The sequence below is a fragment of the Stenella coeruleoalba genome (genome assembly GCF_951394435.1).
Source record: "Stenella coeruleoalba genome assembly, chromosome: 10".
Lineage (NCBI taxonomy): Eukaryota > Metazoa > Chordata > Mammalia > Artiodactyla > Delphinidae > Stenella > Stenella coeruleoalba.
Genome location: NC_137156.1, coordinates 65,039,403 through 65,056,427, shown reverse-complemented (window position 1 = coordinate 65,056,427; position 17,025 = coordinate 65,039,403). Strand labels below are relative to the sequence as shown.

General features: G+C 38.4%; 1 protein-coding gene across 3 annotated transcripts in view; it reads left to right on the top strand.

Annotated features, from left to right (window-relative positions):
* The window catches only part of SMARCC1 (SWI/SNF related BAF chromatin remodeling complex subunit C1), a gene marked incomplete at its 5' end in the record, with an annotated part of 203,228 nt that overhangs the window by 151,263 nt on the left and 34,940 nt on the right, over window positions 1–17,025 (top strand). For 2 of the 3 annotated variants that reach the window (XM_079933951.1, XM_079933949.1), the window contains 3 exons: window positions 7,292–7,347; window positions 8,062–8,176; window positions 8,855–9,009. In XM_079933951.1, the coding sequence (XP_079790077.1) occupies window positions 7,292–7,347; window positions 8,062–8,176; window positions 8,855–9,009 (326 nt within the window). The remainder of the gene's footprint in view (window positions 1–7,291; window positions 7,348–8,061; window positions 8,177–8,854; window positions 9,010–17,025) is intronic. The other variant, XM_079933950.1, reaches the window with a different exon arrangement.

Below are 17,025 nucleotides of genomic sequence, written 5' to 3'. Positions count from 1 at the left end.
GGAGGAGATATGGGGATATATGTATATGTATAGCTGATTCACTTTGTAATAAAGCAGAAACTAACACACCATTGTAAAGCAATGATTTATGATTGCTGTATGATTCTCAAAAAAAAAAAATAACTTGTGAGGTTTGGGGGCTTAAAAAAACTCCATCTGCATTTGGGTTTTTTGTTCAAGTCATTTTATTGTTATATTTTAATGTGTCTTAAGGCATGTTACATATTTCATCTGAACTAATTAGAATATTACCAGTAATTTCTCTCTGTTTCCCTCTTACCTCATCTTTGTACCTTCCCACTCCCAGCCCTAAGAATCCTGAATTTTTTAATATTGTTCAACTATGTTTTAAGCAATTTTTAAAAAATATTTATTTTATTTATTTATTTTTTGGCTGTGTTGGGTCTTTGTTGCTGCGTGCGGGCTTTCTTTAGTTGCTGCGAGCAGGGGCTACTCTTCGTTGCAGTGCGCGGGCTTCTCATTGCGGTGGCTTCTCTTGTTGCGGAGCACGGGCTCTAGGCACATGAGCTCAGTAGTTGTGGCACGTGGACTCAGTAGTTGTGGCATGTGGGCTCAGTAGTTGTGGCTCACGGGCTCAGTAGTTGTGGCTCGCAGGCTTTAGAACGCAGGCTAAGTAGCTGTGGTGCGCGGGCTTAGTTGCTCTGCGGCATGTGGGATCTTCCTGGACCAGGGCTCGAACCCGTGTCCCCTGCATTGGCAGGTGGATTCTTAACCACTGTGCCACCAGGGAAGCCCATAAGCAATTTTTAATCACAAAGATGTACTTAATATATGTTGGTTATAATTTTGTTTGTTTTTAAGCTTTAGAAAGTATGATAGATTTATACTTCTAAAACTTTTATTTTTAACTCAGTATTATATTTTCAGTATTTTTTCGTGAAGTTGCATTATCCATGTAACCATAGTTAATTTATTTCCACTGCTGTAAGATATTCTGGTATGTGATTATAACTCATTTTAATTATCCCTTCTCTTATTGTTGAACAGACAGTTTGGGTTGTTTCCTGTTTTTCTGTTTCAAACATGCATGTACATACAATCTTGTACATGCCTCACAGTGTACACATATAGGGTTTTGCTTAGATGCAGTGCAACTTGAAGTGTGGACCAGTTGCCACACTGAGTTAAGAAATATGCATCACTAAGCTCTCTTTAATTCAGTTGTCAATTTTTCATGAAGTAAATTTATTAATAAAGGAAAGGAGAAAAGAGCATTGAACACTTTGGAACGTTGAACCTTGAACATGAGCAGCACTGTTTTAGGAAACTCCAAGTTTTTTCCCAAAGTTGACCAGTAACACTTGATCCAACACCTTCCTAGTGTTAGACTCTGCTGATGTAGCAGGTGTAAAATGATGTTCTTTTATAGTTTTAAATTACATTTCTCTTACAACTAATTTGAGTATCTTAAATTTACTGGTCATATGTCATTCTGTAAAATAACTGTTCTTGTCTTTTACTTACTTTTCTATAGTATTTATGTTTTTCTTTATAAATCTGATGTACTAGTCTTCTAGTTGCTGTGCTGCATGTGTTTTCTCTTATTACTTGTTCTTTTTGTCATCTCAATGAAAAGTCGTCCTTGGTTTTAATAGAGTTTTGTCTTCTGTTTTATGGTTGGCACTTTTTGTGTTGTGATTAGGAGATGATTCAAGTTTTTTTTTAATGTGTCTTTATCTAGAATTGATTTTTGTTAGCATATCGAAACGCAGTTGATTTTGCATGTTAATTTTATAGGTAACTGCCTTGTAACGCTGTCATTATTTCTAATAACTTTTCTGCAGATTCTTCTAGGTATATAGTTTTATTCTCTGCAAATCATAAGTATTTTCTTCTTTCCTTTCCAGTCCTCTTTTAATTTCTTTTTCTTTATTGACTACCTAGACCAAGACTTCTGTGGCAGTATCAAAGGAAAGTAGTAATACTGGTATCCATGTCTTGCTCTTGATTTTAAAGGGGATACTACAGGCATCTCTCCATGAAGAATGACATTTATTGTAGGATTATCAGTAACAATCTTTGGAGGGCACAGGAACTTTCCTTTTAGCCCTTGTAATGAAAGCTAGCTTGTCATGAAAGATACTGAGTTTTATTACTTTTTATGTGTGTGAGCAAATAAGTTGATAGACATATTAATGTTATATCACTCTTCTGTTACTGTCATATTATTTTGTCATAATGTATTGCCTTTTTTATATACTACTGTTTTCTGTCTTTAGATATTTTGTTTAGGAGTTTTTCATTTGTGATTATGAATGAGATTTAGTCTAGTGTCCTCTAATATTCCTTATCTGTTGTCCGTATCTGATTTGTGAATCAAGGTTATACTGACCTCATAGAATGAGTTAGAAGGTATTCCCTTTTCTCTGTTCTCTGGAAAAGTTTATGAAGATTATAATCATCTTTTCCCTAAAAGTTTGGTAGAGGGCTTCCCTGGTGGCACAGTGGTTAAGAACCTGCCTGCCAACGCAGGGAACATGGGTTTGAGCCCTGGTCCAGGAAGATCCCACATGCCGCGGAGTAACTAAGCCCGTGAGCCACAACTACTGAGCCTGTGCTCTAGAGCCTGTGAGCCACAACTGCTGAAGCCCGCACGCCTAGAGCCCATGCACAGCAACGAAGAGTAGCCCCTGCTCACTGTAACTAGAGAAAGCTGCGCGCAGCAACGAAGACCCAATGCAGCCAAAAATAAATAACTAAATTTATTTTTTAAAAAAATAGAATTCCCCAGTAAAAACATCTGAACCTGTGGTGTTTTTGTTTTTTTAAAACTATTTCAGTTTTTCTGTTAGTATACTTCTTTTTCTTCCCAAATCTGTTTAGTAAATAAATTTTCTAATAATTTGTTCATTTAATCTAATTTTTCTATTTTATTTGGCCTAAAGTTTTTCAGAAGTTTGTCACTTACACTTTTTTATTAAATATAGTTGATTTACAATATTATATTAGTTTCAGATGTACAACATAGTGATTCAATATTTTTATAGCTTACACTACATTTATTATAAAATATTGGCTGTATTCCTTGTACTATAAAATATGTCCTTGTTGCTTATTTATTTTATACCTAATAGTTTGTACCTCTTAATCCCTTACCCTTGTCTTGCCGCTCTCCCCTTCCCTCTCCTCACTGGTAACCACTAATTTATTCTCTATATCTGTGAGTCTTTCTGTTTTGTTATGTTAGTTTGTTTTATTTTTTATATTCCTCATATAAGTGATAACATAGAGTAGTTGTCTTTCTCTGTCTGATTTATTTCACTAAGCATAGTACCCTCCAAGTCCATCCATGTTGTTGCACGTGGCAAAATTTCATTGTTTTTTATGGCTGAGTAATATTCCTCTGTGTGTGTGTGTATTCCACATCTTCTTTATCCATTCATCCTTTGGTGTATACTTAGGTTGTGTCCATATCTTGGCCACTGTTAAGTAACTGCTGCTACAAACATTGGGTTGTTTATATCTTTTTGAATTAGTGTCTTCATTTCTTTGAATATATACCCAGGAGTGGAATTGCTAGATCATATGGAAGTTTTATTTTTAGTTTTTTGAGGAACCTCCATACTGTTTTTCCATAATGGCTGCACTGATTTACATTCCCGCCAACTGTGTACTACGGTTCTCTTTTCTCCACATCCTTGCCAGCATGTGTTGTTTGTGGTCTTTTTGTCGAGAGCCATTTTGAAAGGTGTGAGGTGATACCTCATTAGGGTTTTGATTTGCATTTCTCTGATGATTAGCAACTTTGAGCATCTTTTCGTGTGCCTATTGGACATCTGTGTGTCTTCTTTGGGAAATGTTTATTCAGGTTTTCTGCCCATTTTCTAATTGGATTTTTTTTTATATTGAGTAGTATGAGCTGTTTATATATTTTGGATATTAACCCTTTATCAGTCATATTATTTGCAAATATTTTTGCCTCTTCAGTAGGTTGTTGTCAACTTCCTTTTTGACCTTTACTTTTTTTTTTTTTTTTTTGCGGTATGCGGGCCTCTCACCGCTGCGGCCTCTCGCTCCGGACGCGCAGGCTCAGCGACCATGGCTCACGGGCCCAGCCGCTCCGCGGCACGCGGGATCCTCCCGGACCGGGGCACGAACCCATGTCCCCTACATCAGCAGGCGGACTCTCAACCACTGCGCCACCAGGGAAGCCCAGACCTTTGCTTTTTTATCAATAGTTATGGCCTTTCTTCCATTCCTAATATTATTAATTTGTGCCTTTCATCTCTTTTCTTGATCTGTCACGGAAGAGATATAGGATTCTGTTATATATTTAAACTCTTATTTTTAAAATTTCTTTAATGTTTTTTTTTACTCTTGTAATTTTTTTCTCCCTACCTCCTATATTCTGTTTTTCTTTTCTATTTTCTTAAAAAAGATGTACAGCTTGTAGACTTTGAACCTTTATTTCTTTTCTAATGTAAAAATAAGAAGGCTTATTTCACATTTACATTTCCTCCTAAGTGCTGTTTTTACTGATTCTCAAAATTATATTTCCAAGCACAGAGAAATTTTTTTTTTTTTTTTTTTTTTTTTCGGTACGCGGGCCCCTCACTGCTGTGGCCTCTCCGGTTGCGGAGCACAGGCTCCGGACGCGCAGGCCCAGCAGCCGTGGCTCATGGGCCCAGCCGCTCCGCGGCATGTGGGATCTTCCCAGACCGGGGCGCGAACCCGCGTCCCCTGCATCGGCAGGCGGACTCTCAACCACTGCGCCACCAGGGAAGCCCGAGAAATTTATATTTTAAACTTCTAATTTCATTGCATTGTGGTGAGAGAACTTAGTTTGTATACCATTGACTTTTTGAAATTTGTGAAAACTAGCTTTATGGCTTAATATGTGATCAGTTTTCTTTGTTTTAGAATGGATTAAACTTTTTATTGATTTGTGTGTGTGTGTGTGTGCGCGCGCGCTGGAAGATGTGATCAGTATTTTTTAATGTTCCATGTAAGCTTGAAATTAATGTGTATATATTCTCTAATTGTTAGGTGTAGAATTCTACATGTATATGTTAGAACCATCCACTGTATGTCTTAAATTGAGACAAGTCTGTTCACATTCCCTACTATGATGTACATTTTCATTTTGCCATTCGGTCAGTTTTTACTTTATATAGTTTGACACTCTTATTAGGTTCCTAAAAGTATAAAAAATTAACAATTTTTTGGTGAATTAAACCTTTTTCATCATTATGTTTTACCGTCTACTTCTAATAATACTCTATTCTTAATGCCTTTATTGACTTACAGTACCACAGAAAGGCTACTGCCATTCCTTGGATTAGGTTTTGCCTGGCATATCTTTTTCCATGTTTCCATATTCCCCATTGTCCCGTTCTATATATGGATCATTTCTTTAGATATGTTTTACAGTTTTGTAATTCTCTCTTCACCTGGTTTAATCTGTTTACCCTGACTTCATTTCTAGGAAATATTTTTATCTTTTGGGGTTTTGTTTTTTTAAATTTCTGATCATCTGTAATACTCTCATGTTGATGGGAGATCTTTATGATTCTCTACATATTACATCCATGGCTACACTAGATTGAGGGTCTGACAGATCTCATATTGGCGGTCCTCAGGTTCTGAATCTGTTGATTAATGTTTCTGTTCAGTCTTAGTGGCTTTCTTTCTTGATGTTTGCTCTTTGTTGAGATTATTACTCTGATGTCTTTTTGGCTAAAATTGGAATTGGAAAAACTGTCTGCAGAGGATGCTTCTGCTGCTTTTTCAGGTAGCCAGGGGTTGCCACTGGCTTGAGATCACATTGGCCATCCTTGTGGCTGGCTCTCTGTGCAGGAATCCTAGTCTTCCTTTCCTGCCCTGCAGCTGGCTAGTCCATGGGCTCAACTTCCTGATGGTGAGGTATTAGAAGCAAATATGTCTAGGCAACCATTCCCTTTCAAATTCCCAAATAATCAGAACCTGGTCCCACTACTTCCACACTCTGGTCCCACTTCTGGTTCTGTAGGCCTTGGGCATTTTGGGGAAGGTGGTGATCTTTAAAAGCTCTTCTACCTGATATGAGATTCATGATGTCTTAAAATATCATGTCCTTTGGAGCTCCTATTCAGCCGTAATTCTGGAAGCAAGAAGATCCTATTATATTCTTAAGAATTGGAAAAATAGAGATTTTTCTATTTAGTAACTTTAACACTGTTAGTTTTAAACATCATTGTTTAATATGTTTAAATATTCTCATTGAGTATAAATGCTATTAGCCTTATAATTTATGAGGACAATATAAAAATTTAAGCTATAGGATATTTGAATGTTTTTATTTAAAACCACAGCAAACCCTCATTATGTTTGAAACATTTGTTTATGTATAAAGTTCTAAAACCAGAAGTATTTATCTGATTGTATCATGTTTTTGTTTTTAAGTCTTTGTTAACTTTTTATCTACAGGATGTATTTAAGGCCTCCTTAGCACAACATTCAGTTCTCTTCATTATACAGCCCCTGTCGGCATTATCTCCCTCTTTTTGATCTCTGTCTCTTTTCTAGTCTCACCACAACTTAAATTTCCCCTACTCCCTTGAGTTTTTTGCCTCCTTTCCTTGAAATGTCCTTCTCTATACAAGTACTACCACTGCCCCCGCCCCCCACCCCCCAGCCATGTCTGCCTCAAAAATTCTCACGCAATTATCCTTCCCTGACTGAGATAGCCATACCCTCTGTGCTTCCCACAGCGTCTCATCTGTACGCAAACACAGTGGGCTTGTTGGCTTATGTCCTCCCCAGCCAGAGTGTGATGCTCTTGAGGTTCAGTGAATCTCTAGCTCTGCACTGTTTCTCTAGTATCTGACTGACTCAAAATATATAACTTGTTAAGTATCTTTAAAAATAAATTATTTTTATTTTTGCCTTTTTTTACTTAAAAGGTGTTTTTGAACTTTAATTTTTATGCATACAGAAAAATGAAAACCCTCAGTGGGCAGTTCAGTGCATTTTCACAAATTAAACACAGTCATGTAGGCGGCCCCAAGATCAAGAAACAGATCATTACCAGCACCCAAAGCCACTCTTGAACCCACCCCTTTCCTGGTTAACCACTGTCCTGATTTCTAACACCGCGGATTACATTCATCTATTTTTGAACTTTAAATTAGTACAATCATAAAGTATGTGTTATTTTATGTCAACCTTATGGTTGTGAGATTTGTCCGTATTACTGTGTGTAGTGGTATTTCAGACACTTTCACAGCTTTATAATAGCTTTTACTTTTCCCCCACATTGTACTACTACTTGTTTTTATTGCTTTGCTTGTAGAAGGAGCTGAAGAGGAAAAAATGGAAACAGATACTGATGGTCAGCAGCCTGAAAAGGTAAAAAATCAGTCTGTCTGAATTCTCTCACAACAGGCAAGCCAGAGAGCACTACCTTTCTCAGCATAACAGTTTGGGTTTATTTTGATCTTTTGGGTCCTTCTCAGAGGACTATAAGTGATTCTATCAGCCATTTGGGCTTTGCTGGTTTAAGTTTTTGTTGAATATAGTTCTTTGTTCTTTGCTGAATATAGTTCTATAGTTTCTATAGTTCTATAGTTTCTATATAGTTTTGTATAGTTCTATATAGTTTTCTATAGTTTCTATAGTTCTTTGCTGAATATAGTTCTCTGTGCTATACAGTAGGACCTTGTTTAAACAGTACTGTGCATTTTAAATGCTCTTAGTCCTTCTAGCCAGCTAACCATTTATTTATTTGTTTGTTTAGTTATCTAGTATTTAACCAGTAAATAATGAAAATGAGTCCCACTGACATTCCTTTGGACACTGTATCCCTAGCCTTATAGCAGAGAGGGTGGGGAATTTGTGCTTTGGAGACTTAAAGTCTCGTGAGCACTCAGGAGTTGAGAGTAGTGAAAGGTATTTCTCTGAATTTATTTATTTCTTTTCCAGTTTTTCTCTCCAAGACCTTTCTGAACCTAGTCCATTTCTTACCAAAAATAGTGGAACCTTTTGTTATTCTAAGATAATATCACTTGTAAAAGGATAATTTTTTTTCTCATTCTCTGTCCTCTTCTTTTGTAACCCTTTCAGGCAGAAAACAAAGGGGAGAATGAAATGGATGAAGGTGATAAAGCTCAAGATGGAGAAAATGAAAAAAATAGTGAGAAAGAACAGGATAGTGAAGTTAGTGAAGATACCAAATCAGGTAATTTGAGGAAACTCTTTGGACTTTATTATGTAAACCAGTAAAAGCACTGGAGAAGTGTAGGCAGTTAAATTGTGTAGAAATATTCCCTCATTTATTATGTGTTTCTTAACATAACAGTAAATATGCATTTGAGTTTTATTTTGCACTTAGGTACCAGTGCTGATGCTAGTGGCTACATTGTTTTCAGTGATATATAGACAAACAAGTTGTTCAGCTGTGACTGAAATCACCACACACACCTGCCATTTTATTTCCAGTCCATTGCTGGTGTGTCCCATCCTGCCTGACTTGAAAGACTTGCAGAAGTACTCTGGTCTCAGCTTCTGATTTTCTCCAGACCCTCGGGTTTCCCAGAGCATTTCATTGACTGATGAGCAAACATATGGTCTTAGGACTTAGTTCCCCTGAATTTTCCTTTATATTCAAGGGAACTACACAGAGAGCTTAGAGAAATAAAGAGAAGACAAAGTATACTATTTAGAACATCCATCTCAAATAGAAGCAGACTTACATGCATGGAATGGTTTAGTAGAAATCTTAAGAAGCAAAAGGCACTGAGATCTCTTTGTAGCATCAGTCTTAGTTCATCATGTGGCAGAGGTGAGAAGTAAGATGGCCTATTGAGACTGGGCACACTGGTAATAAAGCTTTCTGGTTTGTTTTTTTTTCCCCCAGAAGAAAAGGAGACTGAAGAGAACAAGGAACTCACTGATACTTGTAAAGAAAGAGAAAGTGATATTGGGAAGAAGAAAGTAGAACATGAAATTTCTGAAGGAAATGTAGCCACAGCCGCAGCAGCTGCTCTTGCCTCAGCTGCAACCAAAGCCAAGGTTTGCCCCTGACAGCTCTTTTCCTAGTGCTCTCTTAAGCCGTGAATGGCTGTATTGTTTTGAGGTTCTTGGGAACATTTAGTATAAAGAGCCTTGCACCCCATAGGAGATGACTATTTGCTTGAGTGACATTTCTCGGTTAGGAATTCCACAGGCAGGAGAATGATGGAAATAGCAGACTTGATCCTAAAAGGTGGCTGCCTTCAATTTATTCATTGTGTCCTTCAGTCTTGTGAAGACCGCAGTGATTGAAGGCAGAATTTAAAGCCCCTCCAATGTGCCTGCGGAACGTATCTTGGACTATAGTTCCAATAATTTCTACCAGATTGAAGTATTTGTAATTTTTAAGACAAAAATCTGTTTCCCTGTATAAATACTTTACCTTCCTCTTACAGACAGAAAGAGAGGGAACCTAAATAGCTCCTTTTCTTCTTGAATTTGCCAGCTTTCCTGGGGGTGGTTTTCTCTATTTATAACATAGTATTGGCTTCCCAACATATTTAAGAAGAAAAGAGAATGTCATTTTCCCTGCTTTGTTTTAATTTAGCACTTCAAAGCATTCCAGGCATGAATATGTCAAGTTTTAAAAAATCTATTTACCCCTTTTCTATTTTACCCTCAAAAGTAGTTTCCTGTCATTATAGGTCACCACATTTCAAGCAGTGGTTACTAGAATATAGCTAATCGTTTTATCTTGAGCTGTTCTTGATCCATTGGTAAAGATGTTTCTCATGGTCTTTAATTCCCCTAGACTGTTTAGCCGCTGTGAACTACTTCTCCAGGAGTTTAATCTGTGTAGCATGATTTATAACAGATCCATAGATGACCCAGTTCAAACCATAAGACTACTGTTTTGAGAGCCTACCCGTCTGACGTAGGTGCAGACGGTGTGGGGGAGGATGTTTACAGGTCACAGTCTTGCTGAGTCAGTTCAGACAGATACCCCAGCTGAATGTTACTTCACAGTAGATCGAGGTTCTGCATATTCATACTAGCCAGTCTTTTCCAAAGATGCCTCCTGATCTTCATGGTTCTTAAGTACAATTTTAAGTATTCTGTATCTTCTACCACCCCCAACCTCTAGGAATTTATGAGATGTACTCTTGTTTAAATGAATACTGATGTAGACACCAGTTTGACTGTTGTTTCACATTTGTTTGGTTTTGTTCTTCCTTTATTGGAAGCATTTTTTTTAGTCTCTGTCTTCTGCCAGGTTGGACTCCTGGCTATCTCATTGTCTCTAAGCTGTCCAGGTTCTTACTGTTCATACTGTCATCAAGGATCTCAGAGACCTTAAGGATTGTCTTGGGTATGTTTTCTCATTTTATAAATGAGGAGCTGGAAGCCAGGAGGGCCTCCTTCCTGTATGCCTTTTATCAGGGCATAGCACAGCCATCCACCCAGTCTTCACTCAAGTCACTTTTGACTCCTCTTATTCTTTCATTTTCCATAGCTGTTCAGCTACCAGATGCTTCCTGGTGCTCTAGTTCATCCGATAATGCCCAGGCCCTCCCACCCCACCCCCCATCATATATTGCCTGTTTCCTTCATCCCATTCTCTGTCCATCAGCCAGAGTAATCTTTTTTTGTTATTCAGTTGTTCATTGAAGTATAACTTATATACAAATAAGTAGATATATATGTCTAAAACTAGTGAATGTTTTCACAGGCTGAACCCACCTATAGACTCACAAACAGCTACTGCCCATATCAAGCAACATAACCTTACCAGCTCACCAGAAGCTTCCTCACGTCCCTTCCAGTTACTGTGATTCCCTTCAGGAGTAGATGCTAGCCTGTCTCCTAACACCATGACTTCATATGAAAGGAATCATATGCAGAAGAATCTTTAAACAAACAAATATGAGCATGATACCTTCTTAAATAACCTCCATGTCTCTCTCAGGCTCGAACTCCTTAGGGAATTTGGGAGTTTTTCATGATCGGGACCCTTCTCACTTCTCAAGTGTCATTTCTTGCCTGTCTGTCCTGAACTGTTTCTTGCAGTTCTACCAGACAAACTACCCCCTTCTCCCATCTCCAGCTGGGCTTTTTTGGATACCCTCCCCTCTCACAGAGCACACCTCTCTCACTGTTGCTTCCCATTATTTCTCCTCTCTATATCACTATGTGTGCTTCACTGTAAGTTGCCAAAGAAGGAACTAAAATGGTAGATTACCATAAAAAGTTTTACGAATGCTTCATGATGTTTTCATAGCTGTTAATATGTGCAGCTTTGGGCACAAAAGTTTGTATACTGTGTACCACTGACCACTTTGCCACAGCTGTTTGACTCCTTCACTGCAGAGAAACTGCTTTTATGGATCAATTGCCCTGGCCCTTGGATAGTCCATACAAGGTTTAGAAGAGTGTCCAAAGAACATTTTCTTTTCAGGTCACTGAATTTATACTCCCTCATCATCACTCACTCTTACTTCTAATAACTGGGAACTTGGGTCTTCGTTCTCAGAACACCTATGTCTTCCACTGATTTGTGAAAGTGTTCACATGCTCATGCTACATGACTTGGCACACATGAATTGTTCAGTGCCACTTAGAGCTGTATCTGATACATTTCACAGCACACATAATCATTTTTGTACTACATGGTAATTAAGGGGTAAGGAATTCACTTAAATTACTGTAATTAGTACAACTTATCTAGCCTATCCAAGTTATCTCTTATTCTCTTTTTGTTCTTCTCAGTCTATAAACAGCTTTGTTATTAAGAGTTTTCCTTGATACATTTTAATTGTTTGTCACACTCTGACATGGAGTAGTAATTAGAGGTTCTAGATCTAGCTCCAAAACAGATAGGGTGGGCATGCTTTCTGGCTTTCCCCACCCTTGCCATATGAGGAGCTCTTGGGTATCACATCCACTTTTTCATTCCAGCTACTGACAAGCTATGGACTAACCCACCTGAAGAGTGGTATGTGGGTGTGAGAAGGAGCACTGTTGGCTGGGTGCTCTCCATCCCTTCCATCTAGGTTTAGCTGGAAGTAAGAATACAGAACTACTGCTGGAATAAACTTAGAAACTCCAGAAAGTAGAGTAGGTCCTCTTTTATCAGCAGCAGTAGGATTCAATTCTTTTAAAATAGCAGAAATCACATTTTTTTAAGAACACACAGACATCTCCTTCAGATTTTTTCTACTACCACCCCATGCCCACATACTTTAAAAACGAGGTTTGTCTTTATGGTAACTGGGTGTTAGTTCTGGAGCAACAGGAAGATTTTTTTCTTAACTCTCAGAAATACCCCATAACTTGCTCCCTTATGCCTGAACTTCTTTCTTGAGATAGGAAAATTTTCATTGTACATTTTAGTCACAATGGTTTACCAGATAAACATTGATTGAATTGATTTGCATTATACGCATTGATCATTGATGCCATCTCTCTTTATTTGATGATACTGTGGAGAGGAGACAGAAGGAAAAATTGACCTATTTGATCATTTTGCCTACAGTTAGCCCTGTTCACTTCCATCCTTACATGACTAAATAGAAACTACTTCTGTTCTACCGGCTAGAAGCCGTGATTTTTTATGTAAAGTTCACATAGCTGTCCCGATCGAGTTACTTTTTACCATTAATCGTTTTTTAGGTTGTTTCTCCCACATTCCATACGTCATCTGTGTCACACTCCCAGACCATCTTATTCTTCTTAGGTTCTATAAAGCCATTATGAGAAAAGTTGGGGCTCTCTCTGTAGCCCTGTTTTTGGAAGGCCTTGGTCATCACTGTTGCCAGATCTGTTAAGAATCCATAGCATGAGCATTAGCAGTATTCCTGCTCCAGTTATCCATTGCTGTGTAACTACCATGAAGCTTAGTGGCTTAAAATCATAATCATTTTATGATTTCACATGATTTTTATGAGTGAGAAATTCTGGTAGACTCAGCTAGAAAAATTCTGCTCTGTGTGGCGTTGGCTAGTTTACTGGGTATTCATCTCATGCCTGGGCTATTATGGAGAGCCTGAGATGGCTTCACTCACACGCCTGATGCCTAGGCTGGGGTGGCTGTACCACCTGGAGGCTGGCTGGCATCACTGTCTACACACAGCCTCTCTAAGAACTTATCCTGGGCTTCTTCATACTAGGGTGGTATCAATGTGTTGGACTTTTTTATGTGGCAGCTTGAAACTTTAAGAGAAAAGTGTCCCAGATGATAAGAAGGGAAACCTGCCAATGTCTTGTGGCTTGGGCCCATACCTGAGACTGTGTAACTTCTACCTAGGTCTACCGGTCAGACATTCTGTCCACATTCAGGGTGATGAGGGGATATAGAGGCCAACATAGAAAACAAGTTTACAACAAACATTTCAGGGCACTGGTATCAACCAGGCAGACAACAAAAGGAGAATCAGTTGTTCTTGAGAAGTGGTAGAGCTTCAGCTCAGAAATTGCAGAAAAAGTTAGGTGTTCCAACATACATGTAACGAGAGTCCCAGAAGGAAATGAAAAAGATGCAGGGAAATTTAAAAAAAAAGAAAGAAAAGAAATTGTGGCTGATTGAAAACTTGTCAAATTTGATGGAAGACATTAACTTATAGATCCAAGAAGCTCAATGAAAAAATATAGGAGACCTGCTGTTAAAGATACTTAGAGGCCCTCCTCTCTAGCAGAGGCATACCCTTAGGATTCTTAGAAACCCTGCTATGCACTCCCTTCAAAAGGTCTAACAGCCAGGCACACCTGGAGGTATTTACTCTGAGTTCAAATTTTACTGTAGTGCTCTGGATTTGATCTTTGTCCTAAAGCCATTTCTAAGTTTCAAATTCTTGCTGGGAGTAACCAGTGATGAGAAGCAGTTTTATTTTCAAACCCTGCTCTGTTTCGTCTAAATTGTACCTGAAAACTGAATTCTTCCTTCTTTGGTTCCTCTCTTTTCTTATATAAAATACAAAAAGAATGTTTACATTTTGCCTGGAAATCACTCCAGCCAGATCCACAAATTTATTAATTACCCTATTTTCCACATCACTAGTGTGACAATGTTTCCAAACTTTGTGCTTCTGTATAGCAAAGATCTACTTCTGTCCAATCTACAGTAATATTTCCCTCTCTTTTAAGCTCTCACCAGTGGTTTTCTTGAGAATGCACTCACCACATGATCCCACAGCCAAAGTCACACTTTAGGTTTTTGTTCAAATAGCGCCCTATTTCCAGGTACCACATTTTTTTTCCAATAGCAAAACTTAGTGGTTTAAAAGGCAGGCCATTTTATTATATCTCATGATTTTGTGAAATTTGAGCACTGAACAGCTGGGTGATTCTGCTCCATGCTTTATCTGTTGAGTCATTTAGTGGTATTCACCTTACAGGTATGTTCATCTGGAAAGGTCCAAGGTAGCTTCCTTAAGTCCTAGTCCTTGGCAGGGGTAGCTGGGTCCAATTTCCTCTCTGTGTAGTCTCTAGGTCTCTCCCTGTAGTCGCTTCAACAGAATGATCATATACTTCTCACATGGAAGCTTGGGACTCCCAGAAAGAACATTGCAAGAGACAAGACATGGGAGTTCCCAAGCTGGGACCCAGAAAATATCACCACTATTTTCTGTAGGGCAAGGCAGTTAGAGAGGAGGGGTCGTAGTCCCTCTCTCTCCAGTGGAAGAAAGGCCGATGAGTTTATGGCCGTCTTTAACCTACCACAAGTCCCTTCTAAGAATTCTGCAGGAAAGTAGCCACTAAAATATCAATTGTTAATTGTTAATAATAGACATTGGGTGATAACTAAAATCCTTCGGATTTAGAATTTTAAATTTTAGTTCGAGCTTTGCCGTTTACTAATCTCTTGGGCAGCTAACATAACTTTTCTGAACCTACATCTTTTTTTTTAAATCAGAAGTCCCTTCTGATCTGCCTTTCTGACCAGATTATCGATGAGAATCAGTCAAATTTATGTATAAAAAAGCATTCTGGGGAATTCCCTGGCGGTCCAATGGTTAGGACTCTGCACTTCCACTGCAGGGGGCCCGGGTTCGATCCCTGTTCAGGGAACTAAGATCCTGCTACGAGCCATATGGCACTGGTGTGGCTCCCCAAAAAAAGCATTCTGTAAGATGGAAAGTGCCATACTTTGATTATTCAGTATTTGAGTGCCCATTATGTGCCAAACACTGTACTACAATACTAGGTTTATTTTGATGCCTAAAATAGATACGAATAGTCCCTGCCTCTTAGGAGCTTAAAATCAGTCATTAACCTTGAACTTCACAGTCATTTGAGTGGAGACATTAGACTAGACATTTTAGTGTGAAGGATAAGAAAAAAACTAAAGAATAAAATGTTGGAAATGTAACCTTGAGGAGTGACTCTATTAGGTGAAATCTAATTAGGGATTATATACTATTCAAAATTTCTTGGAATGAAACTCTTTTCCTCTCTCACACATAGACACAACACATAAATTTATTCTACTTTTGCACAGTGATTTTCACACAGGTCTTGTTTATAAATGGATTACTGTCTGATAGATACTTATAAGCCCTAGCAACGAATGTTTCATGTGTGTTATCACACAATGATTTTAGAATTTATTGAACTTTTTCATCTCATTGATGTAGAAACAGATCCATAGAAATGAATGATAGGGGCTTCCCTGGTGGCACAGTGGTTAGGAATCCGCTTGCCAACGCTGGGGACACAGGTTCAAGCCCTGGTCCGGGAAGATCCCACATGCCGTGGAGCAGCTAAGCCTGTGCACCACAACTACTGAAGCCCGTGCTCATAGAGCCCGTGCTCCACAACAAGACAAGCCACCGCAATGAGAAGCCTGCGCACCGCAATGAAGAGTAGCCCCTGCTTGCCACAGCTAGAGAAAGCCTGCGTGCAGCAACCAAGACCCAATGCAGCCAAAAATAAATAAATAAAATAAATAATTTTTTTAAGTGAATGATGGACCTAAAATTATGTAACTAGTGTAACTAGTTATGGACCGAACTAGTACCAAAACCCAGATCTCCAGACTTAGAGTCTTGTGATCCCAACCAACCCAGAAACGTAATCTGATAAAAATTCTTCATCCCAAGGAAAATGTTTTCAAACATTTTACAATTAAAAACCCAACAGCTAGCTTAAAAAAGTGTCCATCTTTTTTTTCTTTGTTTAGCACCTCTGCTATACTAATTATGATTTGAGTTCTAATTTTTAGGGACTCCACCCCAAAAAAAACAGGGAAAGATGGAAACATTTATACAGTACTGTTAGTTCCTCCCTGTCTCTCTGTGTCACCTTTCTTACTGCCCCGCTTTGCTTCTAGGCTCTCATCAGAACTGAATTCAATTCCCAGTGGATTTAACTGCAACCTTTGGCAAGATATTTAACTTCTCTGAGCTTCAGTTTCATTCTATATAAAATGGAGATAACATGTTTCTTGGTAGGTTATTATTAGAAGTAGTGTGAAAATACCTACCAGGGTGTGTAGTATGACATATTTCACCCTATTCCCATAATGCATTCCAACAGTTAACTCTCACTTTTACCATCTTTTTTTCTTCTTAAAGCAGACAGAAGTGGTATTTGGATCCGATCCGTTAGCAGCTTTGGTCCAGTGCTTAGTAACATTTGTCTAATCACTTCAAGCCCCTGTGAAGTCTTTTTAATTCCCTTCAGAATCTACTTCTTAAGCCTTTCTGACTTCTGCTGACTTCTTGGATGGTACATATATATCACCAAATCCATAAATTAGCAGAATTTCTTAGAATCTTTAATAGCAGGAAGCATGCTGTTTCATGAAGGAAATTTCTTGTCTTCTTCCAGATCAGAATCTCTTACCAGTAAAAATATGAATAGTCATGGAGGTTAAATCAACAAAAAGAATCTAGTAATGTAGGCGATCTAGAAATGTAGGAGATAGAGAAATGGCACGTTAGTAAGTTCATTAGGGTTCAGTCAGTAAAATTCAGATAGTGAGATTACATAGGAACAGGCCAGTTCTTTCAGAGAAATCTGTTGTATCTCTCCTCTTATAAATAGGGGTTGCAAGATGGAAGAAGTTGAGAAGATGCAGTG